General features: G+C 39.1%; 1 protein-coding gene across 4 annotated transcripts in view; it reads left to right on the top strand.

Moving 5' to 3' along the window:
* The window catches only part of LOC136755374 (ras-specific guanine nucleotide-releasing factor 2), a 76,205-nt gene extending 49,375 nt beyond the window's left edge, over window positions 1-26,830 (top strand). For 2 of the 4 annotated variants that reach the window (XM_066711911.1, XM_066711909.1), the window contains exons 16-29: window positions 948-1,321; window positions 4,342-4,467; window positions 5,607-5,696; window positions 6,039-6,145; window positions 12,246-12,358; window positions 14,616-14,676; window positions 15,286-15,315; window positions 18,048-18,151; window positions 18,554-18,638; window positions 18,810-19,007; window positions 20,009-20,088; window positions 20,609-20,726; window positions 21,031-21,099; window positions 21,608-26,830. In XM_066711911.1, the coding sequence (XP_066568008.1) occupies window positions 948-1,321; window positions 4,342-4,467; window positions 5,607-5,696; window positions 6,039-6,145; window positions 12,246-12,358; window positions 14,616-14,676; window positions 15,286-15,315; window positions 18,048-18,151; window positions 18,554-18,638; window positions 18,810-19,007; window positions 20,009-20,088; window positions 20,609-20,726; window positions 21,031-21,099; window positions 21,608-21,700 (1,648 nt within the window). In that variant the 3' untranslated portion in view covers window positions 21,701-26,830. The remainder of the gene's footprint in view (window positions 1-947; window positions 1,322-4,341; window positions 4,468-5,606; window positions 5,697-6,038; window positions 6,146-12,245; window positions 12,359-14,615; window positions 14,677-15,285; window positions 15,316-18,047; window positions 18,152-18,553; window positions 18,639-18,809; window positions 19,008-20,008; window positions 20,089-20,608; window positions 20,727-21,030; window positions 21,100-21,607) is intronic. The other 2 variants (XM_066711912.1, XM_066711910.1) reach the window with 2 other exon arrangements.
* Window positions 26,831-27,539: the final 709 nt, after the last annotated feature.

The raw sequence follows: 27,539 nt of genomic DNA, 5'->3' as shown, positions 1-27,539 counted from the left end.
AGAAGGAAACAGCATTTTAATTTACAAAATAAATACTAGCAAACCCATCTTTAGGAATCACAATCTCCTGGCGGTAAAGAGTACTCTCATCATTTCCTCACGCAAGTGTACTTCATTATGATCAGGAAAAGATAAATATGTTTTTTTTTACAGATGTTTGTTTATCTCCTAGCAAATTAGGATGATAATCTGAGAGTTGTCTTATGTCTTATAAAAATACTTCATCAAATTGTGTTTTGTAGATGCTAGGTACAGTGCTTCCAAATCATTATTGCTTCACTTTCTTGTGTGCTTTTGTCATGTCTTTCTAACTTGAGTTTCTACAATCTTAACCTGTCTTCCTGCTTATCATTTATTTTCTTCCAAAGCTCATGATTTTGTATCATATTGTTTGTTTAATGTCTACAAGAGCAACAATACAACAGCCGCTCCAGAAAACATGCTGTGTTATGAGGCTGAGCTAACTAAATGGTGGTCTGCTGCCGTCTCAAATGACTTAGTCTGAGTAAAGGCTGAGCGTGAAACATTTGTTCCCCCTTTTAATGATGATTAAAACCAGCTTTCTTCTTCTGTCGTCAAATGAACTAGTTTAACAGACGCTCTAATGGGGCAGTCAGATATTTTACAAAGAAACACTGTATGAACAATTCTATATATAGTCAATGTTGTATATGTTGTGTGTATTTTTTATATGCACGTACATTATATAGGAAGATATCTTCAAATGAGTGTATATAACCTTGAAGATAATGTGCACACCATAACCGTAAGCACTCACAAGGTATATAGGTAATAATCAAGATGTTTATTAAATACAATAAAAATGATAGCACAGTACCTTGTAAAAAAATATGTAAATTATATATATTATTATATCAAATCCTGCTGAAAGAATTCTGGGTAGTTTCTTCACTCACACGGGTTTTGCTTTAATCCCCAATTGTCAGGTCACTGGAGTTATTCTTCGCCACAAACCAGAACAACCGCAGTGGGGAGCACCTGAACGATGGCAAATCCCCCCGGCTGTGCCGCAAGTTCTCCTCCCCGCCACCCCTCTCTATCTCCCGCACTTCCTCCCCCGTGCGCACCAGGAAGCTGTCCCTCAACTCCCCCGTGAACGCCAAAGTGGGCGCCTTGGACCTGTCCACCTCCTCCACTGCCAGCAGCCCCACCATGTCCCCCCCGCCCAGCGCCACCAAGGCCCCGCTGGACCTGAGCCGGGGGCCGTCCTCGCCTGAGCAGAGCCCCGGAGCCATCGAGGAGAGCCCCGAGCTGCCACGCATGGACATCTGCGGGAAACTGCGCAGGAGCATCCGCAGGGGTAGGCCTGGCTTTTTCGCTCACTGCAACCCTATAATTTTCTACCAAATGGGTAACATCTAGTCTTCATCAAAACTTATGCCCTTGAAATGTTTGACAGACTCACTGTATATATAATTGGTTAAGCTTTTGAACTGAACAACTAAATAAATCAAAATGTTTAACTGAACTTATCTGCCAGCAACCCTTGGCTTAGTTTGATTTTATTTTATAACTTTATATTTCTTTGTCAAGATGTTTTTGTGAGAATTTTATTGTTATTTTTTGTACTAACTACTAACATCTCCCTTTTGCCGGGTAAGATCGCCAAAAAATCATCAGAGAATACAAAGGAAAAACAAGAATCTTTTCAAGACAAATAAAGCAGGTTCCCTTGAAACACGAGGAGCTTGCTGTCCTGATTTACTGCTGGAGTGAAATGCTTTTAGAAACCTGTCTTGTTATAACTATTCATAGGGGCTGAGCAAGTGTAAAATGAGGCATGATTAATGTGCGGAAGTTCGGCTGTCATCCTGCTGTAGTTCCCAATGAACATCCCTCATCTATACATACCAGGTATAGGCTGCTATAATCCACTACAGACGCAGATCAGGATGATGGAAACAGTGGATCATTTTTGGAGACAAGCCACACAGCATTACTGAGACTATGTATTTCTCCGTGAAATCTTTCGCAGTTGGAAATTAAATTGACTCATGTGGACATCTGGAAAATATGATGTCCACTCTACTTAACCTGTAATATTTTATTGATTGGTGAAATAAATAAACTAATAGGCACTAATGTTGGTGAATCAGGCAGCTAAACGCCATCAGAAACATGTATTTTACAGACAATTTCAAGAACGAGATGCGCACACTGAGCGGAGAACACATTCCTAATTGTTCAGTCATAAGGAGAAGTGGAGTTTAGCTTTCGGGATCGGAAGATAATCAAATGAAACTCAGAAATGGTTCCTACTGGGGAAAAAACTAAACCATTTCAGATCACCCCCCTAATGGGCCTTGTAATTGAATCTTCAAGAGATATCATTTAAAACACCGGAAAAAAAAAAAGAAAAGAAGAATACATCGTTTTAATGAGAAAATTCATGCAGTAATGTGTCAGCTGGCACAGTGTGCTGTTTGAGGCATAATCAGACTCTCATTGACCAAGACACTGAGGATTTTATAACTTGGAGGCAGTCAAACAGCATGCAGACTCAGGAGCCCGTGTAGGCCTGAAATGAATTGAGGTCCACTGATTAGTCCTGCATAATTTGATCTGGTGTGTGAGAAACAACAGCAATTTTTCAACATCAGCTTCATCAGGGAGCTTTCATAAAGGGCTTGTTCACAAGTCATCAGCATTAGAGAGTCACATTGTCACCATAAAGGATGCTCATCGTATTCTTCTCATTTAAATGTATGTTGATATGGACCAGCCTAAACACTCAAGTAAGGTTTCAACATAACATATGCTGTGAAGTTTTCTGTTTCTGCATGTTTGCTCTTTAATTGCATGCAGCACTGCTTTTCAATTTGTGAGTGAGTGATTTATCTGCTTGCTCTTTCGCTTGGCTGACAGAGCCCTGGATTTTTGTGTGCATGGGCATTACATGTGTTTTGGGGCCCTAAACCTTGCTCAACAGCACTCAGTGTCAATATACACTTCAGATGGACATGCCCCTACAGAAGAAGTGGTATTGATGAAGTAATGGAGTTTATTTGGCCAGCTTGGGTGAGGGAACGACTGGCCATGAGGACGAGGCCATCAGAATCTCACTATGTGATGGGTTGAGTTAAGGAGCTGTTTTAAGGAAGAGGGAGCATGGTTGCAGTGCTATGTGAAGCGAGCTACTGACACGGAGGAAAGGAAGCTTGTTACGTAGTGTTTATGATATTGTGAGTATATGAGGGTGTATATGATTGCTGGTGCTTGGAGCACGAGTGATGCACGAGTGGGGGTTGTCCTCATCCTGAACTTTAGTTTAAAATTCAATTTTAGGATACCAAGGCCTGGTCCAAATCAAAACTTTGCCCTACCTGCAAATTACAAACCTGTACCCTATTGTGGTTAATTTATTGTCAGAAGCCACTTGTTAATAGTTATAAATAAAATCATGATGGGGGGTATGGGTTTGTAATCTTTGATTCGTGGACAGGCCAAAGGTTTGATTTGGTGTCATTCCAGCATCTCCTTAAGTCTTTATTCTGTTGCTTCAACCTTCAGTAGTTATCATAGGGTATCATGCAGCCCCTTTAATTAGCCTTGTTAGAAATAGTCTTGATTCTTGTAATTTGTTCTCTTTGCGCATGAGACAGAGAGAGGGATGCGGTCAAGGATGTAGAAAGAGTGTTCTACAGCCTTGGGCAGATGTTTTTCAAAACACAAGAAGAAAACTATAATTTTAAACTAAGTTACGTTCCTTAGTTATTTCATTTGAATAAAATACACGAAAGGATGTGTCAGTGTTTATTTATGACTGTACACTTGCGTCTGTGGCCCTGCAAACACAGAAGAAGCTACTGAGTAAGCATTGATGTAACAGAGTAGTCAGGTGCACACTCTGAAACAAGGTGACATCATTTGTTAGCGAGGAACTGTCATCAGTGCTCAGCCTGCAGTGAGTGGGAGTGCCCCTCTGGGGGGACATGCCTGCTACAGTGGGTTGGTGTGCCCTCTGGTGTGCTGCGGTTGTCAGCTCTGACACTGTTACACACAATCAGGCAGGTTGTGCAAAACTTAAAATAGGACGAATTGTGGAGGTGGTGAATATAATACAAAAAACTATCCAGGCTTTATCATTTTTAAGGGAATTCTCTACATTTTGCTGGTTAGAGAAGCCAGGAGAGGACATCATTTTGAGCGTGATACAGGAACTTACAAAGAAGTGCTCTTTATCCGAATACACCCCCCCAGTGCCCAGGGAAAGGAGAGGACTGTGATGATTTTGGTCATCATGTGTCCAGTGAGAAGCACTGCTATAGCCACCACAGCCTAGGGAGGCCAGCCAGTCTAATCTGCGTGTGTCTTTAGCAGCTGTGCTGGAGTCAGTGTCGCTGGACAAGTTCATCCCAGAGAGCCCCCAGGCTGCTGAGTCAGGTGACATCTCCCCATGCCGGTCCCCCTCCACTCCACGCCACCTCCGGTACCGCCAGTCTGGAGGTAAGAGCTCAGAGTCTGAGGAAGCAAAAGCCCAGGACCCTGGGCTTCAAACTGGGAGAGTTTCATGGGTCTCCCAGTGCAAGGAGATCAGAGTGCATTTTATTGAGCAAAGGGGGCATGGTGCATTTACCAGGGTCTCTTCCAGTGATGTTAGTACTAGAGCATCAGGGCTCTGGCCTATGCTTCACACTGCTGAGCTTTGCAAAAACAGCATTGTCTGTGTGTGTGTGTGTGTGGGTGTGTGTGTTTGTCTTCATGAGTGTATTGCATGGCTTTTCTGTCGGTCTCACAACTTACACAAACAACATTAAGGCACAGAGTTAATTTGCATCTCCACCTTGATAGGCCATGGTCTCTGGCAAACCCACGTAAAAACACAAGTCCTGGAGGACTACAGTCTGGCAGATCTTGAAGGTGTCTTTAAACCCCCTGCTGCTTCCAGCCTGGAAATAATGCATAATTGGATCATGTTAGTAAATCGGAGGTTTGATTAAGGAATTGAGAGACGGAACTAAAAAAGATGACCCAGGACTGTACTTTTCCACCATTTGAATAAATTAGCTTGGTTCAAATGAGGAACAACAATTCTAGGAGTAGGATGAAGCTGATGGGGTGTGAAGCATTATGACATCCATCCCACTTTCCACATGGTCCTCCATCCAGCGCCACTGTGTGGACTTCACATCAAGGAAATGTGACAACTTAGTAAATGGCACACTTGTGTGTCATTCTGTCCAATTTCCACTGGTCTCAAATCAGTTGAATAGCGTGTGTTTGGATGGTAATAGGGGAAATTCAAAGTTTGCTGGAAGGAAAGTGAATCAATATTTGGTTTATTTCCATCAGCACATCATTGATGGTGTCTGAATTCACTTTCATTCCAAACAAACTGTGTCTTTGCCATTTCACTCATTCACATTTCATTTGACGTCCATCCTTTTTGGGTTTTCAGCAAGTCAGCAGTTTTCCATCTGGTTTTGGATGTCACAAATTGAACATTTAACATTTTCCAAAGTAACGATGGAGCCTCCTTAGGCACTGGCAGGTTAAATGGTGCCGGTAACTGACAGGCGGCCACAGCTCTGTGTCCCCATTGTGTGGCCGTGTTGGTTGATTATATTTGCTCTGCTCTCCTGCAGTCCAGTCGGTGGAGAACACGCGGTGCTCCATGTCCCCTGCCTCTGCTTTTGCCATCGCCACAGCAGCGGCTGGGCACAGCAGCCCGCCAGGTGAGCCCCTCTTTATAGCATCACACCCAGCCACAGCTGTGACCTCACGGGCCTGGCTGTATAGAGCCGGAGCCAGGGCACGACCAATTGTCTGGCATCGTGTTGCACTGTAAGCCAGCTCAATCATCACGTCAACACATTCATGCTTCTCATTGTTGCCGACGTATTTGAAAAGTAAAAAAATAATGATACTCTGTGCCTTTCCATTATGTCAGATAAATAGACGTTGGAGAAAGTTTTTGTCCTTTTAGGGTGTAGTCACATTGTTCTGTATGTACATGTGACATGACGGCATTTATTTGCACCGAGTTTTCGACATTTCTTTTCTTTCTCATTTTCCAGGGTTTAACAATTCCGAGAGGATGTGCGATAAAGAGTTCATCATCCGCAGAGCGGCGACCAACAGAGTGCTTAATGTTTTGCGGCACTGGGTCTCAAAACACTCCCAGGTATGGCCTGTTCCTCTGGTTGCGTTGGGTTTTCGCATTCAGTAGTATACGGAGCCCTGCCATATTTAAGAGCAGCTTTGATATTAAGAAAATAATGGAGCAAACACACAGGAAATGGTAGGTTGGCATTTGGAATCATATGATGCCAACACTCGTACATGCAGGGTGACCAATGTTAATGCAGACCTGGCAAAGACAGGCCCAAAATGAAAGGTAAAGACTACCTAAAGTCAACCTTGATGTAATTTCCATTTCCAAACCATAGACCTGCTTTAGCTCTCCAGTAAAACAAGAAGACATATTACTGTTAGAAATTATCGATTATAGAATAGGGGGACATCACAGTGAACAGACACCATCAACAAATTGAACGCTAACTAAATAAATACATAAGTAAATAAATAAATAAATATATATATATACAAAATTATGGTATATCCAAGTGTTGTGTTCAGAATTTCTGTTTTTAGATTCCATCAGAGCTCTACAATCAGATTCTCAGAGACAGGATTGTTACTTGGTTCCAGCTGGCATGTTGTGCTGGAAATAAGCTTATTTGAGTTCAGAATAAAGGGATATTGAAAGAGCCAACAGGAGTTCTTGGCTCTGTTCCTAAATGACCCCTCCCTGGTTCCAGTTCTTAATAAAGGTCAGTTTTAACTTGATAAAATCACAACTGAGACTTTGAAAACAAGGAAGTGATCCAAGGTGACTTTTCTTTGTTTGCTTCAAATTGTATTTTTTGCCCATTAATGGGCTGACCTGCAATGGAGGGTTGGTACTCCTATGCTCTACAGAACCATGGTGAAATTCAGAAGTGCAGACTTTAATGATTTTTGTTGTCTCTACAAAGAAAGGGTTAATACACAGTCCAAAAGCTACAGGAAGTTAGAAAAGCTATGTGAAGTCCTACTGTTTGAAACCATAGCACACAGGCACAGTAGAGCTGATTTATAAAGGGCACAAAGAGAAACTTAAGGCAGCTTACTCAAAGGAAGCAGAGCTAGATTAACACAACAATCAGTCTTTAGTCCAGGATTTAAGGCATGGTCACTTGGGGTTTTGCACAGTGTTGCACAGTGGACAACTGGTTGTTTGAAAGGCACTTTTGGGAAGGGGTTGGTTCCCAAGGAGTGCTAGCAGAGTTAAGAAAGTAAACTCATGTACATGTCAAATAGCCAACATGTACTTTTCTGGGTTGTCTTTCGTCACTTTCACAGCCATTTTCCTTGCCACAGTGGGCAGTAACCATAGCCTGACAACAGAGAAAAGCAGGGCTGTAAATGGGGAGCCGAGCATTTTAGTGTGTGATGGAGGGGGGAGCCTTAACTCATTGACTCAGTAAATGAAGGCCTAGGTGAAGAAAGAGGAAGGGAAGGAATAATCTGTGACGCTAAGACAAAGATTCATGTCTCTGTCTATGTGGCAGCTTTACACTATATTTTTTGAATGCCCTCGTGCACAGGGCTATACATTAGTCAGCCTTGCTTATCACAGAAACAGTGTTCTGTTGCGAGTCATACAACTCAAAATGTCACCAGATGTCCCTTAGGCTCTGTATGCTCAGCTTTAAACTTTGATCATGGTGGGAGCAAAGCTACTGCCTGAAGTCACAAACTAACACCCTCACAGCACAAGCCCTGGACTGAGGTGTCTGCTTAGCAAATAGATAATAACAAACAAGGCGAGTACCCAGGTATTATCGATCTCTGCAAATATCCATAAATCAATTAAAAATTAACAAGAGAAACAAACTAATCTAAACTAACAAAGACTGTTGAAAAAACAAAAAAGCTTGTTTTCAGTGCATTTGTGTCAGCCACCATTCTGTTGGAAACCTGACAATGCCAGGGAGGTTTTTCTGCTATAGATCCTGAGTCTCATTAAATCAGATTGCCCTCTAAGGCCCATCTTTTTGGTTTGCTTTGACATGCTCTTATCCAGCTCACCCTTAATGCAGCAGCGGTAAATTAAACTTGTTGGGCTTCATTGCTTACAAGACAAAGCGCTTTACTAACGAGGCGGGAGTGTTGTGCTTAGCATTGTAAGATTAAAACACACTGTCAGCCAAACACAGGCCTCAGCTATTCTTCGGCATTTTCTGCCCGGCTTACAGTCTAATGTATGGGCTCACCGAATTGATTTTGAATACACTTAGTCAATTTTTATTTATTTTGCAGCATTTTGATGTTCCACCAAATTGAACAAAGTAACCCCATTGTCATCCTTTTTTTTGTCGTTTGTATCACAAGAACACCTTCCAATTTCGCTTGGTGTAACAGCGGAAAGGAAATAGAGGGAAAATTCTCTGTCTGATAAAGTGGAGCCATAGTTTCTTTGCTCCTCCTTAAAGGGTAAATCCAAACTTGAAAATAATGTGTGCTGAAAAATGTACATAACAGCACACTGTCAACGTCCCAAATCAGACTATGCAAGGCATTCTCCTTATGTAATCTATCCTCATGTCAACACCCATTTTCTACTTTGAATCCTTACACTTTATAACAAGCTTAGTCCCCAAACTTGGCATAAGCATCTCCCATAACCTGGTCAATAATGTTGCCAAGCCATCTTCTGGTTGCTGGCATTCGTTTCTTTAATTTGAAATCTGCTGTGATTTATTACCAGTAGTTCCTGCCTTGGTACTCCCTGGGGACTTTCTTTAATAACATCTTTGAATGTGTGATAACAAAGCGATTCATATTAAATGAGCAAGTTTGAAACCTCAGGACTGCTCTATGTGTGAGAAATTGAAATTCTTGAGGCCTTAAATGAGTCTTTAGTGAGACAACACAATCTGGATTTTTGCGAAGTTGTTCCCCCTCAGTTGTGTAAGCGATGTGCAGACTTCACGAACATCAAAGAAAGTTGTGCTGGCTGCATTGAGATGAATCTCATCACAAATATAGATCAAACATGAATCCCAGTCATCTGCCTCTTCATTAGCCCTGCCTTGTGTTATTGAGATGAGACATCTGCTTAATTAATTTACTAAATGAGGAAGATGCATCCCTGATATGGGTTTAGTGAGATGTCTTTATGTGTGTGTTGGTAGTTCTCTAATTAAGTGTTTGATCAAAGATCTGAGGTGCTGCCCTTTGGATTAATGTAAGGTAATGGTTGTGAAAGTGAAGGGCTATTGGTAGTACTAGACCCTCCGGCAAAATGTCATCCTCCTCAGAATGCCAGCCAAGCAAAAACACAGGCAGGCTAATTAGAGACACAGCACGGTTGTGTGCAGGGGAGAGAGAGAGAGATCGTGAGAGAGATCAGCCAGTAACAGTACCAGACATGACTTTATTCTATTCCATAGACATTTTTTCACACACACACCCAAGCTAATGTGTTCATGCAGAGTCTTCAATTTGTTGTCGTGTTGTTGTTTTATTCACATCACTCAGAACTGCTAGGGACACAGCTTTATCCAGTTGTTCCACAAAACGTGTTTGAAATAGTTCAGTAAATGGGAAAGTCAAAAACCACTCCCTTCTCTGTAAAGTTGACATTTTTATTAATTTTATTTCCACTTAGCTGGACCTCAGTTGGTCTTCCGGAGGGTTTTTCTTATCAAGAGTTTAAAAAATAAAATAATAAAAAGCAAAAGTGTTTGGTTTTTCTATTCAAATTAGCCATGGCCTTTAGTCCTGGTTTACTGTGCCTTTTTGCATTATATATGTATGGCCTAGTCTGAATAAAACAATCTCTGTTTTGCATTGCATGAAAGTTATTTTCTTATTCTTGCATTTAAATGTAAAAACTCTACATTAAAATGCAGATATTGGTGTTTAAAGCTGTCACATAAGTGAGATTTGGCAAGAACCTGATATTAAGGTGCAATTATAGTTGTATATTTGCTCATTTGTCATTTTGAACTGTTCATGTAAATGCATTCTGCTTCTACATTCACTGATGGCAAATCAGAATATACTCTATTTTCTCTATCTTTATTTACACAGCTTTATTCAGCATTACAGTCTATTGAAGACATAACCTTGTTATACATTAAACACTTCAGATTAGAAGAAGTGTCATGTGGAGAAAACCCAGAACCTGGGGGGAAAATTGCTGAAGATCTGGTAGCATGTTTATACTCCTTGGGAGACGAGGAAGTATTAGTCAACTGATGGCTAATTTTCTTTGTTGAAGTAAACTCAGTATTTTCTAGTTTCTGATTATTTGCTTATACACTCTTAAGATTTCTACAAAAATAACATAAAATAATAGAAATAAAGGAGCAATTATATAAAACAATGACTTCAGATCAATCATTACACGTTCATGCAATTCTGATGCCACTAACTTTTGCAAATATTTGTTGCATTTGTACTGTGTAAAACCTGTAATAATTTTTTTTTTTCTTAAATTCTTTTCGTGGGTTACATGATTTTCTCACAGATGCAGAAAACTGTCCATGTGTGTTAAATAGTATTCCTGTATTGTAAAACCCTTGAATATAATACTTAATAATAATATTAATTAATTAATTAATTAAATAAATAATTAAGTCAGCATCTGCTCTGGCAGGTACATGAAACAGGGAAATGTGCTTCAAGCTGAGAGAGGAAAGCACGAAATAAAACCAGGGAGTTTAATTGTTGATTGTAACTCATTCCAGTCATGAGCAGCTGCACATTGGAGTGAGTTACGCCCAATGGCAACAGACACACGTAGGACAGTGAAGCTAATCAGGTTGCTTGATCTGAGATTAAAAGAGGGGACTGATATTATCAATAGTTTGCTTAGATAGTGTGGTGATTTTCTGATTAATGTTTTAATGAGTCTGTACCAATGGCATATTCAGCATGTTTGGCGTGAAGGCCAGTTAACCAGAGTGTAAAGATCACAGTGATCAGAGCGGTAGGGATGCCTGTGACTAATTGTATTGTAGAATTATATACTGCAACTTTGTCAATAACATCCCCATTATCTAAACTGGGAACTACTAAAATCTGGAGAATACTTTGCTGGGCGTGTAAAGCAAGATTTATTTCAATAAAGGAAGCCAAGTCTAACCTGTATTTTGATTTGGGTTTAAAAGCCAAATGCCCAGATACTTATAGACCTCTACCTGCTCAAGAATAATGTTACTTAAAGCACCAATTCTGCAACCCTGGTAAGGACCTGCAGTTAATTAGTAGAGATTGAACTTCCCTTCCAAATAATATACATTACATTTTATCAGCATTAAGCCGAAGACGTAGATCACAAAAAGCCTTTTGAATTTGATTAAAACTCCTTTGCAAATCAGACTGTACTGAAGAGGCTTGGTCCAGATTAATATAAAATAGTGTCATCAGCATAAAGATGGATATATACCCTGGACAATACAATTAATAGAAATAGGAAAAAGAGGTCTGTTTAAAATGTAGTCTCCATTAAAGCCAATGCTGCATAGCGTATCCAAAATAATTGATTTATTCCATAATCTTAGAGAGACAAGGTAAAATGGGCCGATAGCAATTGGGATCTGTTCCATCACACCCTTTGAAAGGAGGCACAACAAAGACAGACTTCCAATTGAGGGGGATTTCAGCTCTTATAAAAGAAAGATGAAATAGATATGCCATTGGTGAAGATATTAAATGAGAAGCTGGTTTTAAGAAAAAAAAATATCAATAGTCAGTTCCAGCAGACTTTTTAGCATAGATTTTTCGCAACTCATCTAGAACTTCCAAATCAGTCCTTATCTGAATTGCAATAAAGATAGTATTGTTGGCTATGCCCCATTTAAAGGCTGTTAGAGCTTTTTATTAAGTTAATAACTTATCAAGCATTAACCTTGAAGATTCATATTATTAATATATTTTTAACCGCAGCCATCAGGGGTTTCTGAGAAAGACAATTAAGAAATGTACAAGAACAATTTCTATGAGAAGATCGATGTTGTCAAGCGAAACTGACTTGAGACTTGATTGAGGCCACCCAACACCTATCACTTGGGATTTAGTCACGGTCCTCCAGTGGTGAAGGGTTTGATTAATGTGCAATAAGGCCCTGAAAAGACACACATAACTATGTTTAAGACAATCCTGATGCTGCAACAATGTTAGCAATATTTAACGTTGAATATATAACCGTAATATATTGTGTATTTGTACAGGATTTTGAGATGAATGGGGAGCTGAAAATGGGAGTAATATGTCTGCTGGAAGAAGTGCTACGTGACCCCGATCTTCTGCCTCAAGAAAGGAAAGCAACAGCTAATATCCTAAGGTACCCCTTGTAATCTGCATCTGGCAGAGACTTCTATCCAAAGCAAACTAGCAGTTGATCTGTGTATCAAAGGACTGCTGTTGCAGTCACTTTCATGATTCTGAGTTCTTTTGACAACATCAAAATCCATAGAACAACCAATATGTAAGTGGAAACAGGAACAAGGAAATAGAAAGAGAACCTGATCTCAAATTAAAACGACAAAAAATGCTATCTGACCAGCATGGGGTTTGGCATAATAGTACATTTTACATATATATATATATATATATATATATATATGTATATGTATATGTATATATATATATATATATATATATATGTATGTATATATATATATATATATATATATATATACACTCACCTAAAGGATTATTAGGAACACCTGTTCAATTTCTCATTAATGCAATTATCTAATCAACCAATCACATGGCAGTTGCTTCAATGCATTTAGGGGTGTGGTCCTGGTCAAGACAATCTCCTGAACTCCAAACTGAATGTCTGAATGGGAAAGAAAGGTGATTTAAGCAATTTTGAGCGTGGCATGGTTGTTGGTGCCAGACGGGCCGGTCTGAGTATTTCACAATCTGCTCAGTTACTGGGATTTTCACGCACAACCATTTCTAGGGTTTACAAAGAATGGTGTGAAAAGGGAAAAACATCCAGTATGCGGCAGTCCTGTGGGCGAAAATGCCTTGTTGATGCTAGAGGTCAGAGGAGAATGGGCCGACTGATTCAAGCTGATAGAAGAGCAACTTTGACTGAAATAACCACTCGTTACAACCGAGGTATGCAGCAAAGCATTTGTGAAGCCACAACACGTACAACCTTGAGGCGGATGGGCTACAACAGCAGAAGACCCCACCGGGTACCACTCATCTCCACTACAAATAGGAAAAAGAGGCTACAATTTGCACAAGCTCACCAAAATTAGACAGTTGAAGACTGGAAAAATGTTGCCTGGTCTGATGAGTCTCGATTTCTGTTGAGACATTCAGATGGTAGAGTCAGAATTTGGCGTAAACAGAATGAGAACATGGATCCATCATGCCTTGTTACCACTGTGCAGGCTGGTGGTGGTGGTGTAATGGTGTGGGGGATGTTTTCTTGGCACACTTTAGGCCCCTTAGTGCCAATTGGGCATCGTTTAAATGCCACGGCCTACCTGAGCATTGTTTCTGACCATGTCCATCCCTTTATGACCACCATGTACCCATCCTCTGATGGCTACTTCCAGCAGGATAATGCACCATGTCACAAAGGTCCAATCATTTCAAATTGGTTTCTTGAACATGACAATGTACTAAACTGGCCCCCACAGTCACCAGATCTCAACCCAATAGAGCATCTTTGGGATGTGGTGGAACAGGAGCTTCGTGCCCTGGATGTGCATCCCACAAATCTCCATCAACTGCAAGATGCTATCCTATCAATATGGGCCAACATTTCTAAAGAATGCTTTCAGCACCTTGTTGAATCAATGCCACGTAGAATTAAGGCAGTTCTGAAGGCGAAAGGGGGTCAAACACAGTATTAGTATGGTGTTCCTAATAATCCTTTAGGTGAGTGTATATATATGTATATGTATATATGTATATGTATATATATATGTACACCTCTACCCCGTATAACACAGTCCTCAGGAGCCAAAAAATCTAACCATGTGTTACGTAAAATCATGTTATAGCAAACTTGTAAATAAATCTGTTCTACAATGGTTAAATTGTATCTCCTTTCTTCAATTACAACAATTATTTTATAAGCTTACTTAAAACATACAGTTTTAACACCACTGGTACTAAACACTGCAACATGGTCTGCGTGTCATGCTTAGGAAAAATGCAAAATTCACATAAAATCTCAGAAAATGCTTTTATTTACACATCCTTACAAATTGTTGTAAACAAATATTTTGGTACACAGATTATACACAGATTGTTAAGTAGTATGAACTATTAAATAGTTTGAAAACATTTTGGAGATGAAACATTTAAAAGGTTAAAAGGGTAAAGTAATCAACATATTTAAACTGTCAGCATTATAGCTTTAATTAAGACTTGTAGACAAGACAAGAAGATTGGAGTGAAAGTTTTAAAATGCTGTAAATGCGCTCGGCTTTGTATTTCGACTTTCAAAACCAGTTTTGCTTTTTGCATTATATCCAAGTTTGTGATATATTGCATTGTGTGTGTGTGTGTGTATATATATATATATATATAATTTCTACTGATAACATGTTTAATGTCATCCTTGCCAGTGCCCTTTCTCAAGATGACCAAGATGATGCACAGCTAAGGATAGAGGATATTCTTCAAATGGTGAGTGTCCTTTCTGGGTAATAGCAAATGAGCCGTTACTGGACCGGTCCTGTACACCACGGGCAACTGCTCTAATATGTTTCTAAACCTCAGTTAGGGTTGAAGCTGAGCTTTGAGAGTCAATTGTAATGAAGTTTAGAGACGTCACCAACAGAGTCTTTATAAACAGGAGCATCTGCATTCCTCGTCACTGGGCCAGATGGCATCTGTTTGATTTAGCACTCAGTAGATCATCTGGGTTTAGTACTGCAATGCATCAATCGCTGTTAAAGAAAGTTATTTATCTCCCAACCTTTTGCTCATTGACTTTATCATTCACAAAACCTACAACCCTGCATCAAAATCTTTGATGGAAAAAAGCTCACCAGATTCTCCTGCCATGGTTGTATTAGTGAAGTGTTGATGAAGCAGCTGCCCCTTGTGATGGACATGTAACCAATAATCCTCCTCTATTGTTTTATAATACTTGTTTTAAATTCTAATTTCCCTTGTATGACGGCTGCTTTCATTGTTAATTTATGCATTTTTGTTCTTGTCTTTTTTCCCCGCGTTTATCGGGGGGAAAAAATCCTTTACATTTATTCAATTAATCCCCTGACTGTGGAACAGACAAGCTGCCCCTTTCTATACTTCATCTTGGTAAGCATTGCTCCTTAACTATCCCTAGAGAGACACCACTAAACCATCTGCTACTGTAGACTCTTTACCTTTGTTTCCTTATGTCTTCCTCTCATCCCTTCATTGTTGTGACCGACTAGGAGGCTGCTGAGTCACCTGACGAGACCTTAGCTCTGATCACCTGGTTGTCAAAGACTAGAGTTCTGAGTGGCAGCCACCAACACGGGATGTTTCTCACATGTCTTTTGCTGCAGTTAATAGGATGTCTCCATAGGGATCCAAAATTCTTCAGAGGCTGTTACAGTGACTAATGAGGTGCACAAAAGAATAGGGACATCCTAGCTATTTATCCTGTCTTTGCTAATGCTTATTGATTCCAGACCTTCTAACAAATAAGCATGTAAACCGTGGCCTGGTCTTTTTGTTGAATATGATCTATTTCGTTTTTATAGTGCCTGCCGTCTTCAGTTCTGAAAGAGCCTCAGCTTAATTTCAAGTTAGGCACATAATAAGGCACGAATATTATTGGCAGATGTGAAACAATATTATGCATTTTGTTTTTAAATATCAGTTCACGACCACTAAAGAAAAATTGTCAGTTTTAACTGGAGCCAGATCATATGAAAATCGCCCTGTGTACCAGACCAAAACCTCTGTGTACCGCTTCCTTTTCACATTGTTTTCATATGCATGAGTGAATTCGTTAAACAGGAGTTTTAGTGTCATTTTTGACTTTTTACCATCCATTCTTAATGCACTGGAAGAGAAGAGTTCCTTGCCTTCTGTGCAAACGTACAAAACTGCACATGCAAAACCTCTATTCATCTGAAACAGGAACACAAGCTGTCAGCCAGTAACAAGCTCTAGGGACCATTAAACAATGACCTCTCGATGTTAAATCAATGTCCACAAGCCAACACTTGTTTTTTCTTCTAAATATGAAACTTCATTGAAAAGGGCTGCTCTGTTCGTTAATCCTCGGTCCTGCTTGCCTGGCTGCTTCTGACAAATTGACTTTGCTGCCTCTGGGCAAGTCAATACACTTGAGGTTTTTCGTCTCGTCAAACAGTGGCTTAACAGTCACAAATAAGGTTACAGCTGCTCGGTGCCAAATACTCAATATTTCAGATGTCGCCTGGTATGGATTAAAGGTCCCTAATCTGTAAATTATGTTTTAGGGTGTTAATCAGCGAGTGGGTGTCGGTACAGAGAGAAACAAAGACTTGTAGGTGTGTGGTACAAGATACAATGAGTTTCACTTTATTTGTGAAAAAGATCTTTGCCATTTTGGAAGGTATTCTACATTATGCCTGTTCAAATGAGAACATTTAGGTTCCTGAAACCCATACATGTTTGTTCTACTTTTTGAACATTTTATTTGACTTGTATATACATTTATAGTTATTGAGATATTTATTTTTGTCTTTTAATCACTTTCTGACCTGCAGAGAAACCGTATTGGACATCTCTAGCCCTTGTATCCCTTTCTCTCTTCACCCCAGCCTTTGGTTACTGTGCTCTTTCAATCCCATGCCTGAGAGAAAGTACACACTGATGATCCTTATTAACCACAGCTCTTAATTCAGTTTAAATCTGCAGTTTATGCTGCTCACAGTCTGTTTATGCCTTCTGTGGGCCCATTGTGGAATTGCACCTCTTACTCCTTAGCTATTTTGCAATAGAAAATAAAATAAATAGGTACATTAAATGTCAGCAAGATGGCATGTTTTATGTTTTCATGTCATCTGTTCATTAAGCTACCATACAGTTGTGTTATTTAAGGCTTATCTATGTCAGTGATCCCATTTGTTTCTATATGTAGCATGGCCAGCCATTTGAAAACCGTATCTTTATGCTGTGCTGTATACTGCATATTCAGTGACTGGTTTTTACTTAGTATATTTAAACATACTTTAAAAGTAATTTGGTTGTTAATTTGTTTTTTGTTTTCTAAATGGGCTGTTCCAAAAGAATGATTAAACTATTCTTCAGCTTCTATCTGTACACTTGAATTTCTGTGTGGCAATATTGTGCAAACCAGTCAGACTGTTTTGGTCATGTAGAGGAGAAATTAGCCACCTCCCTTGGCCCATGATTAGCGGCTACAAAGAGTTTCAAAATCAGAAGGAACATCAGCACCTTCTCAGCCCATGACAAATCCTGTTTTGCAGGGCTCTACTTTAAACCATCCTCAGCAACAAATTTGTAAAATGTAAAAACAAAAATCAGGGAAATTATCACATTGTTATAAGGTAACCCTGATGCTTGTCTTTTTTTTTTTTTTAATTTAACAAACCTGATAAAAGTAATTGCCTAAGCTAAGAGATTTCCCTTCTGACAGCTGAAGAATACAATTTTTCATCCCTGGAGATATGAGCTATTGTACAAAATTCAAAGCTTTTCTTGTCTGATGTTCAACACGACTTCGCTTCATAATTATAATCTACTAGATCAGGCTGACTAAACACTGAAATTAAAGCACTTTCAAACGATATCTTAAATCTTAAGCTTAAATATGCCCCACCTTAATCGCCCGAATAAGTACACAAACATAATTGCCTATATGAATACGGGCCCTGTTCTTTTACATTAGTTTAAATTACTGCATTAAAATAGTCTTTCTGGAGAGCTTCTGTTCCAATAACAGCCCAGTCCCTTTTTGCAGTTACTTCGCGGTGGAGAATACTGTTTGGTGCCATTGTGTTCGACCGGCCCTGTGCTGACCATTGTCCACACTGTTTTTCCCTCAACAGGCCGAGTGCCCCAAAGCGGAGTGTTTTGAGACTCTGTCGGCCATGGAGCTCGCTGAGCAAATCACTCTACTGGATCACATTGTGTTCAGGAGCATCCCCTACGAGTGAGTTCACTGTGACCCCACACCTTCACTCTTCAAGATGATTATTGTATTTCTTCCACTGCTGCTGCTACTACTACTATCACTACTACTATTATGTCTAGCTATAACCTAACTTATCTTCTTCTTTCTCTTCTTCTTCTTAACCTTGCTCTGGTATCATGAAAAAAGTTACATTGACAGTACCATTGGGGTGGGGTCACAGAGACCCCATGGTACCACAGCAGGCTTAATCATCATAATCTTTGTCATCTTCATCTTTTTCTTCCTGGAATGGAGAATGGAGATTCTGATTTTATAATAGAAGACAACTGACACTTTATTTTTTATAGTACTTAGAATAAAGAACATGGAATGCCATTGCCAACAATACAAATGATTCAGTTAGTCTTTCTTATCTTTCAGGGAGTTCTTGGGCCAAGGATGGATGAAGGTGGATAAGAACGAAAGAACCCCTTACATCATGAAGACCAGCCAACACTTCAATGATGTAGGTGAAGCTGCTGCAAGCTCTGGAAATCTTAAATTGTACCTACGCTCTCATCCATGAACTCGCACTCTACCTTTATTTGCCACAGGGGTGCCACTGAGTAGTAATTTAGGGGGATGTGCTGAAGGACCCCTTCTTCTACAACTACTCTACCCATCTCTGTCCCTACAGATGAGTAACCTGGTGGCCTCCCAGATCATGACCCACACAGACGTGAGCTCGCGGGCAAACTCTATAGAGAAGTGGGTGGCGGTGGCGGACATTTGCCGTTGTCTCCATAACTACAACGGCGTGCTGGAGATCACCTCCGCACTCAACCGCAGCGCCATCTACAGGCTGAAGAAAACCTGGGCCAAGGTGTCCAAGCAGGTGAGTGGATTTCACTAATGTCGACTATAAGTGGTCTCGGTCAGCATGGGCCAGATTATACTTCTCAAGGTGAAATGAGTGAGATTACACAGATGGGGGGGTGTGGGGGTGAACAGTGTGGCAAAAATTACACCCAGATGTGCTGGCATTTTCTTTCACGTCACTTGTGTGAGTATTTTTCTGACCAAACATTTATAAGAATATTCTCATACTTTGCAGGACCACTATATGTTTTGGTCATTTTTTTTCTCTTTTTAACAAGTGAATATTTGGAATTAGACATGCTTGGAACTTTAAAGTTGGGCTACAAAGTGTTCATGCTTTGCCGTGATATAATCTGGGTCCCCATTGGTTAAACTTGAGAGCATTAACCAATGCGAATGCCCGTACCAAAGAACAGTACTGACACAGGTTCCAAACATTGTGGGGTTGATCCATGTCTTTGTTTTGGAGGTTTTTGTATCAGTTTATTTATGTTTTTTGGTAAAGATGTTGAAATGCCTCATACAGAGGTCCGAACACATATGAGCCTTGACCTGTCAAAGATCTGTCTAATCCCACAACTTTCTGTGCAAGGTTCCTTTGTTTATTTTTTTTTACTTGTACCTGCCTAACTAATATTATCTGCACTGTTTTAGCAGCATGTTCAGTTTCTTTCCCTTAAAAGGCAGGGCTTTGCTCAGTACATTGACTCCCCAGGGAAGAGCTGGGGAGTTTACCATGTCTGTGGAGTGCTGGAAGTGAATGCAGCAAAGTCTGGAATGATAGAAGGATCTCAGTTCACATTGGCATTCAAACAACTGTTACTTTGTTGCATACTTTTTCTCTACTTATTTTTTGCAGTTGTTGGCCTATTTCTAATGAGTAAGGATATGAATGCTTAACATAGCTGTAACATGCTTATATACAACATCACACACAATAATAATTTTCCATCAATGAGAGTCTTATTGTTTTAAAGAGACCAGCTCCCTCAGTGATCTGTCCTGCTTCTCTTTCAGACTAAAGCACTGATGGACAAGCTTCAGAAAACTGTGTCATCTGAAGGGAGATTTAAAAATCTGAGAGAAACACTTAAAAAGTGAGTTATTTTCCTTTCGTTATTTCTTTCCCTTTATTTTTTTATGTAGTTCTTCTGTTGTTCAATTGCTGTAGTCCTATAGTATCACTCCATCTAACACTGCATTTCTGTAATACCTCACCAGCTAGATCACTCCAAAAGAGTACAATATAAAGCAAATGATGGATCACATAAACGATGCACTGCCACATGACCTGGTATACAATTTAAATGACTACTGTAATATAATTACTATAAGCAAGTAGGTATAGCATCTGATTAACTTAATGATTCAGATTTTCTTCTTTTTTGTTTTTGAAATGAATATCAAAGTTACACTCACACATACTTACCCCAACAGCAAAGTGTCAACTTCATTTTTCAGGATGCCCACATGAGACCATTTCAAAGAAGAATTAGATTAGGCTATTTTTGAAAAGTTCTTTGTCTGGAAGCAACTGTGCATGTAGTATGAAAACATATGAATATGGCCCATCATAGTTTATGTGTGAAACGCTCAACCAGCATCTTTGTCTTTTAGCTGTAACCCCCCCTGCGTCCCTTACCTGGGGATGTATTTAACAGACCTGGCTTTCATAGAAGAGGGGACTCCAAATTTCACTGAGGAGGGCCTGGTGAACTTCTCCAAGATGCGGATGGTATGCGTATAACATACAGCTTTGCTGTTGTGTATTTAGTCATATACCCCTATAATCTCTGAAACTGGTCCACCTGGAAATACTGCTTTTGAGCTAGCCATATGCCATACAGAAAGCATAGAATATGCCTGTTATAGATTCACTATTTCTAACATCATTGGCATTTATCTCTTACAGAATTCAAATCTCAAGAATGTGTCATTTTACACATCTTCCTTTAAGCTGATATTTTTCCCAGAATGCATTGGTTACCACAACAATGATTCATTTATTTCTGGGTTTTGTTTTTCTATCTTCTTGGCAGATTTCTCATATCATTAGAGAGATCCGTCAGTTCCAGCAGACCCCGTACAGAATAGAACACCAACCAAAGGTAACCCTAAATGTTTTGTTTTTCATTTATGTCTAATAATATTACCCCCTGAGCAAATCAGAGATTTAAGGCAAGTAGTCTAGTCTTCATGCTGCACAAGACTTCCAAAACAACAAGTAATCTAGTACAAGAAATATGTTGTGTTAGAGGCTCCCCAGTGAAGGATTTAATAAAGCCCTGTGCTCAGGATGCACATTAAGCCCTACAAATTGGAGAAAACAGGTTTCAATCAAGTCTTCCAGATTGTAGCAAGAAGTTACAGTGGCAGTGCTAGTGTAGTCTGGTCTGGTAATCTGCTGAGTAAAGCTGGCAGTGGGAATCATCTGCTTTGCCAGCTGCCTTCTGCCTTTTTGACTTCCGCCGTAAATGTGAGGTCCATGCCCACCTTCATAGTGATGCTTGGTTGACCGTTTCTCTCAGGTGAAGTGCACTGTTCCTCTTCAGCACAGTATCTCGTCCTTACAGGAGGTTGAATGTATTTTACAGTTGCCGTCTCTCTCTCCCTCAGGTTACCCAGTACTTACTTGACAAAACCCTCATCATGGACGAAGACACCCTTTATGACCTGTCCTTAAAGATCGAACCCAGGCTTCCAGCATGATGGGTAGCTTCAAATTCAAAGAAGAGGACAGAGGACACAGAGCAGGCCGTGTGCTTTGGAATGACAGGAGGGGAGTAAACCAAACAGGGGGAAACAGAGAGAGAGAGAGAGAGAGAGAGAGAGAGAGAGAGGCAGAGAGGCAGAGAGAGTGAGTGAGGGAGGGCATGAAATAATATGAGTGTTTGACAGTTGGGGAAAGAGATAAACAAAGGCAGAGAAACAGACAAGTGAGGAGTCCTTGCCAAACATTTACACAACATCCTGCAACATTTTGCAGGTGATGGACTTGGTGCAGATGAACACTCTTACAGTCTGGAGGTTTGTGACTGAACAAAGTCGTAACTGGACACACTGAGTTGTTCAAAAGGGATGTGACTCCTTTCTAAGGATCAAACAGAAACGATGAGCGAGGGGTCTTACATAGATTTGTAGGAGAACTAGAGAGGAAACATTAGTCTTTATTTTCAAAACACTGAGGGGTCAATGGGGAACAGGTGTAAAAGGGAAATGTAGCATGTGCGAAGAACATTAATAACAATTACTATACTTCAGCATTTCCGTCCCCAGTCCCTGTCTGATACTACAGAATCACATTGCTACTATGGCTGGGCAATCCCTGATCCAATCTCGCACAGGCTTGCTTAAAGAATAGGCTTTGCATGAATCTTAGAAGGATTTTCTGCTTTAACTTTTAATCCTATTACGTCTTTGTCATCAGAGAAATTACATCTGTGAGAAAACAAAAATGTTTGCAACCAATGCAAGGAAACCGCATGCTGCTGCCCCTGCTGTCACTGTGCGCTTCCGATTCACTAAGTTTTGTGTGCACTTTCTCCGCTCTGTTGTTACAATAGGGTTTGTTAGCTACCACATGCAGGAGATGTGAGATCATTTATTAACAATATGAAGTAAATGCAATATCCAGAAGGAAACTCTTTCAAATAGTGCTATTGGACCTTTAAAGACACAACAGTCAGGACCTTGGCTTATTGTCTGCTCCGCACCTCCTACAACACAGTGCTTTGGAATTCAGGCCACTGGTCCACCATCAAACTAGACTGATTTGCCTGCGATTCATCTCCTCTGAGTGCTGACCCGACCCAGTCTTGCATATCTTCTGAGATCTGGCAGATACACAAGGCGCTATACTGCAGGTTATTCTTGGACGTCAAGCTCAGTAAATCTGTTATTTTTAGCTTTCTCTATAAACTGCTGAGCCGATGTGTAAGGTTGTGTCCCAGTATTAGTGTGTGATTAAGAGAGCACCAGTATTCTGTATGTTAAGAGGTTATATGTTAAATATAGAAAAAGGACTTCAGTGACAAACACTGCCATTCCCTTGATATTGATTGTCTCATACACAACCATGTGGAATTAAATTTGATAAATAATACAATTAATTAAATTTGATTATTACATATTCCATTCCGAATACAAAGAAAACAAAATTAGTATTCCAATGAACGGCAACTAGGATAAAACTGGCCTAGTAATGTCTCCTAGTAAATAAATGGACAAGAAATTAAAATGCTATAGAAAAACATATCTTGACAAATCCTAACCTTTTGCCACTGCCATTCCAAACAAACTGATAAATAAACTCACGATGTAGAGAAGATACTGGGTCTTCTTGTGCACAGGAGTATGTCTCTCTGCAATGTTTTCAGACCATGAGTCAGATGCGACCCCCAATTCCACTGGGTCACTCTGTGTATGGCCTGGGAGAGTTTACAGAGTGTGACCATGAAGCTTGGCTCCAATTTTATGTCCTGCCAGCTTCAGATCCCTGTTGGCCTACTTCTGTACTTCTGTACTTCACAGTCTGAAGATTATTAATGCCGGTTTACACAATATACTGTGAGAAAATATTCTCCAAAACTCTATGGAGCCACTGTTGTCCAAATAGATGTGTTCTTAACCCCCATCCCCACAGGAGATTGCAATGCAAGTCTGCAGTGAAGATGTATTATTGTAATCAAACAGCAAACAAAATAATTGGACTAATACGTTTATTTAGCAAAGGAGATGATTCTCCACTTTCTGAACATTCTGGAAATACTTAAAAAAAGATAAAGAAAATGATAAGTCAAGTTCTAAAAATTATACAAATAAAAAATCCATTGTAATGTAAAATGTAAACAGTGTGGTGCTAGTGACATTTTGCAAATCCTGTCCTTTTTGGAAATGCTGAGATGTCACACATAACCCAGGGCTGACTTCCAGACAGTGAATGTTAACAGGAGGAAATCTGAGCATCCATTCTCCATGCACAGGGAGGTAGGACTGCAAAATCAGAAGCGGATGAAATTACACTTAAACAAACAAGTTTATTATGCATGTTCCTTTCAATGGTCTGCAAGGATACTTTACAGTTCCTTTGATGGGATAATTAAGGTTTGCTTGGAAAACAGTAGTTCATAGAAAACCTACAAAGCTCAATTTCATATTTGTATATTTCAGTTTTCGCTGGGAAAGGCTGTTCATTTTGAATTCTAACTTGTAACTGCATTAGAATAGGTACTGTGTGCATGCTTGTTAAGTTCATCTCAGCATGTAATGTAAACATAACTAAGTAAGTCAAGATTTAAGCCAACAAAGATCACCCAATCTAACTTTATATTTAAGCTTTGACATATAAACCCTGGGTAGCCTGATTTTGGTTTCCAGTGTGAGAGCATGGAATTGCAAAGTGTAGGGAGGAATTTTATATTTCTTTATTTCAGAGATAAAAATCTTTAATATTGGTCACTTCTCAGAGAGGTTAAGTCATTACACGTATAGTAGTCGGTGCACTTGTTTGTAAATTTCCACTGTGCTCATCATGTATGCAACATGTATCCAGCAGTGGTTATGTGTCTGTTTCAACCCCCTAAAAATGTATCTGTTTTCAATGCCTTTTTAATGTCACTTACAGTCAGGAACACAATTGGCACCACTTTTGTAAATAAAATTAAATACACACAGATGATCATATTTCTGAATTACAATTACAGCCATTAAACTATTCAAAACATATTTATTGGTATTAAAAAGCCACCTTATACGTTTCTGTGCTATCGGGTACATCTGTACAGGGTTTGTCTTGAATTGTTAATTTTTGTGATTGACATTTTTGCAGGCTTAAACGGAAAAGTCGGATCATGACAGAGATTTTTACTACCGTGTGTTCACTCCTTTGATCTGTGTGCAGTGTTGCTGTTCCTCTAAGAGTTTGTCTCTTTGGTGTCCCTTCCATTCACTTCTGAAGAGTGAAACACTGTCAACAATCACTGGGGATGTTTCTGCTGTTTGCAGTTTGTGTATACCTTTAATGGAGAACTGTCTCTTACTGAAACAATGACTCCCTCTACTGTTTGCATGTGTAGGTATTTGTTACGAGACTGTGGGCTAGATGTACTAAGAAAGGTCAGTGCAGTACCAATATAGCGCAATTAGCGTCTGTGTTGCACTGATTTGAAAACATACAAAAAAAAATGCTTCTGTGTACTAAACAAAATCGTAATGAAGATACAGATTTAAATATATTACACAAGATCATTGTGTGAGTTTTGCAACATCAAAAAAACAACAACGTATAACCCTGGTTCTTATATGGGCCCGGTTATAGCACCTCTCCGTGTAGGTGAAGACACTCCCCGTGGAAATCGTCGTGCCCTGCATGCCATGTGCATGTGCAGTGCCATCACTCTCCAATCTACAATAGCCTGTGTATTTTAAGATCCCTGTATTTTGACATGTATGTCACTCTTCAAACCTGATCATTCCTTATGTATTCTACATCGGTTTGGGCATTGGTGCAAAAACACAGTGATGCCACTGGCGTGAAACCAGTTCGGAAAGAAAAAGGGGCTGCTGCTATTGATATGACCTTTAATCCCATGTCAGCAAATATTTTTATAGTGTATGTATTAATGTATTTATTTTTTAAATATAGATAGATGGATATATAATTTAAATGCTTTGGGTATTTTCCTTCAGGGTAGCTGCTTTAAGCATGTATGTATTGCTGTTGTCTTAATTCAATTTAGGTGTAGTGGCTGTTAATTGACCCCTTATTCCAGTTCAATTTTAGGATTGCAGTAGGTGGTACCAAACCAAAAGCTACACTATATGCTTATCTTACTAAATTATGATTTGGCCTTTTACCTATATAAGTGTGTGTAACCACAAATTACATGTAATAACTCTCAGAGGTTACAATTTTAGAGAAACCATATTCAGTGCATTTATATGGCTGTTTTGTTAGCTTCCTCATACTCTTCAAACAAAATGTAATTCCTGTGAAATGATACCCTGGTTTCTAACACAGTCTTCAATCTCAATTAGATCATGTTTTGCTATCTGCTTTCTCATGCATGTCTGGTTTAGACAAATTATGAAGAACTCGATTCAATTTCGTAGTCCTTTATCAAGAGCTGTTTTATTAAGTATGAGCTAAAACTGTTTCCAGCTGTAGTCTGATCCTGGCCAAGCCTGGTGTAGTCATGAAGGACATGTAGAAGTAAACACAAGCAAAATGAATGTCTTTCAGAATGGTGATAAAATACATTACAAATAAAGATCTAAAGAAGTGGGAGTTGGGGGCCGAAGGGTTTATAGCAATTCTTAGCTTCTGCTTGTGTGGCTAGCTTCATCTGATTTAATATTTATTTTACCCAATATTTATTTTACCCTTTTTGTGTATATAGCGTGTCAGAAACGTGTCCTGTATAGTTTTATTATTTGAATATTTGGAATTGCTCCACTGTGAAACATTTTGTTCCTTATTTCTTTGTATTGTTATTTTATTTATTTATTTTTGTTTTGCAAGCTACTATAGATTTTGGTGTTTCACTTTGCAGAAATAGGGGGAGAAAATGTAGCGAGATTATTTTAAAAACTTTTTCTTTTTTCTTTTATAATCCAGTATAAACAGCCAGATACCACACTGCGTTAATTGAAAAGTGCACAGCCAAGCATGATGTTTATGTTCCTGAATGCTACTCCTAAACTGGGCATCTGCTTTGTACATTATTGTATAAAATATTGTCCTTCTTTTATTTATTATTATTATTTTGCCCATTGATTATAACCAGAGGATGTACAGCTACTCCCATGCCTATATGTAAATTAAAAAGTCTTTTACCTGAATTGAATTTGTCTTTTTTTTCAGCAGTTTCAGGTTCTCTAATAACCTTTGGTTGAAATTTTCTTGACTGTACATAATCACATATGTTTTTTTTTTTTTTTTGTACATATACAAAAAATAGTTTGTTTTTGTTTTTGACATTGACAACATAGCCTATATGTAATTTATGAATAGCGGCAAATGCTGTAGTGAACATGGATCAAATTGACACCGCAGCTAAAATTAATATAAATAAAATAAATAACCAGTGTACAAATTGTCAGTTGAAAGGTTTTATTAAATACTATAAAACAACTGAGAAGCTCTTCGGGAATTATTATACAGCTGGAATTTTATCAAAATAGTACTTCATGGGTTTTTTAGAAAACATAATTCACACATATGACGGATGTCTGTTTTGCATTGAATTATAGATACAATGCCATTTAAAATCAAATTGACTCAAAAAAGCCTCTGAAAAACCCTGAAGAACCAGTGTGTGGAATTATGCAAATGTATCTACTTTGAAGATGGAGGAAATTGAGAAAAAGGCAGATACATTTGAATTGCATTAACATATTTTTGTATTTTCCGTAAATTATACTTTCACATGGATTAATTGATTATTGATATACAACTTATAAATTGACAAAATCTAAACAAATACACTTGCAATATGAAGAGTTTTAAAAATAGTGGTTGAACTGCTACATGAAAAATTCTCTCAGCTGC

Source organism: Amia ocellicauda, chromosome 8, assembly GCF_036373705.1.
Source record: "Amia ocellicauda isolate fAmiCal2 chromosome 8, fAmiCal2.hap1, whole genome shotgun sequence".
Taxonomy (NCBI): domain Eukaryota; kingdom Metazoa; phylum Chordata; class Actinopteri; order Amiiformes; family Amiidae; genus Amia; species Amia ocellicauda.
Note: the sequence above shows the minus strand (reverse complement) of the source record. Positions and strands in the feature narration are given on the sequence as shown.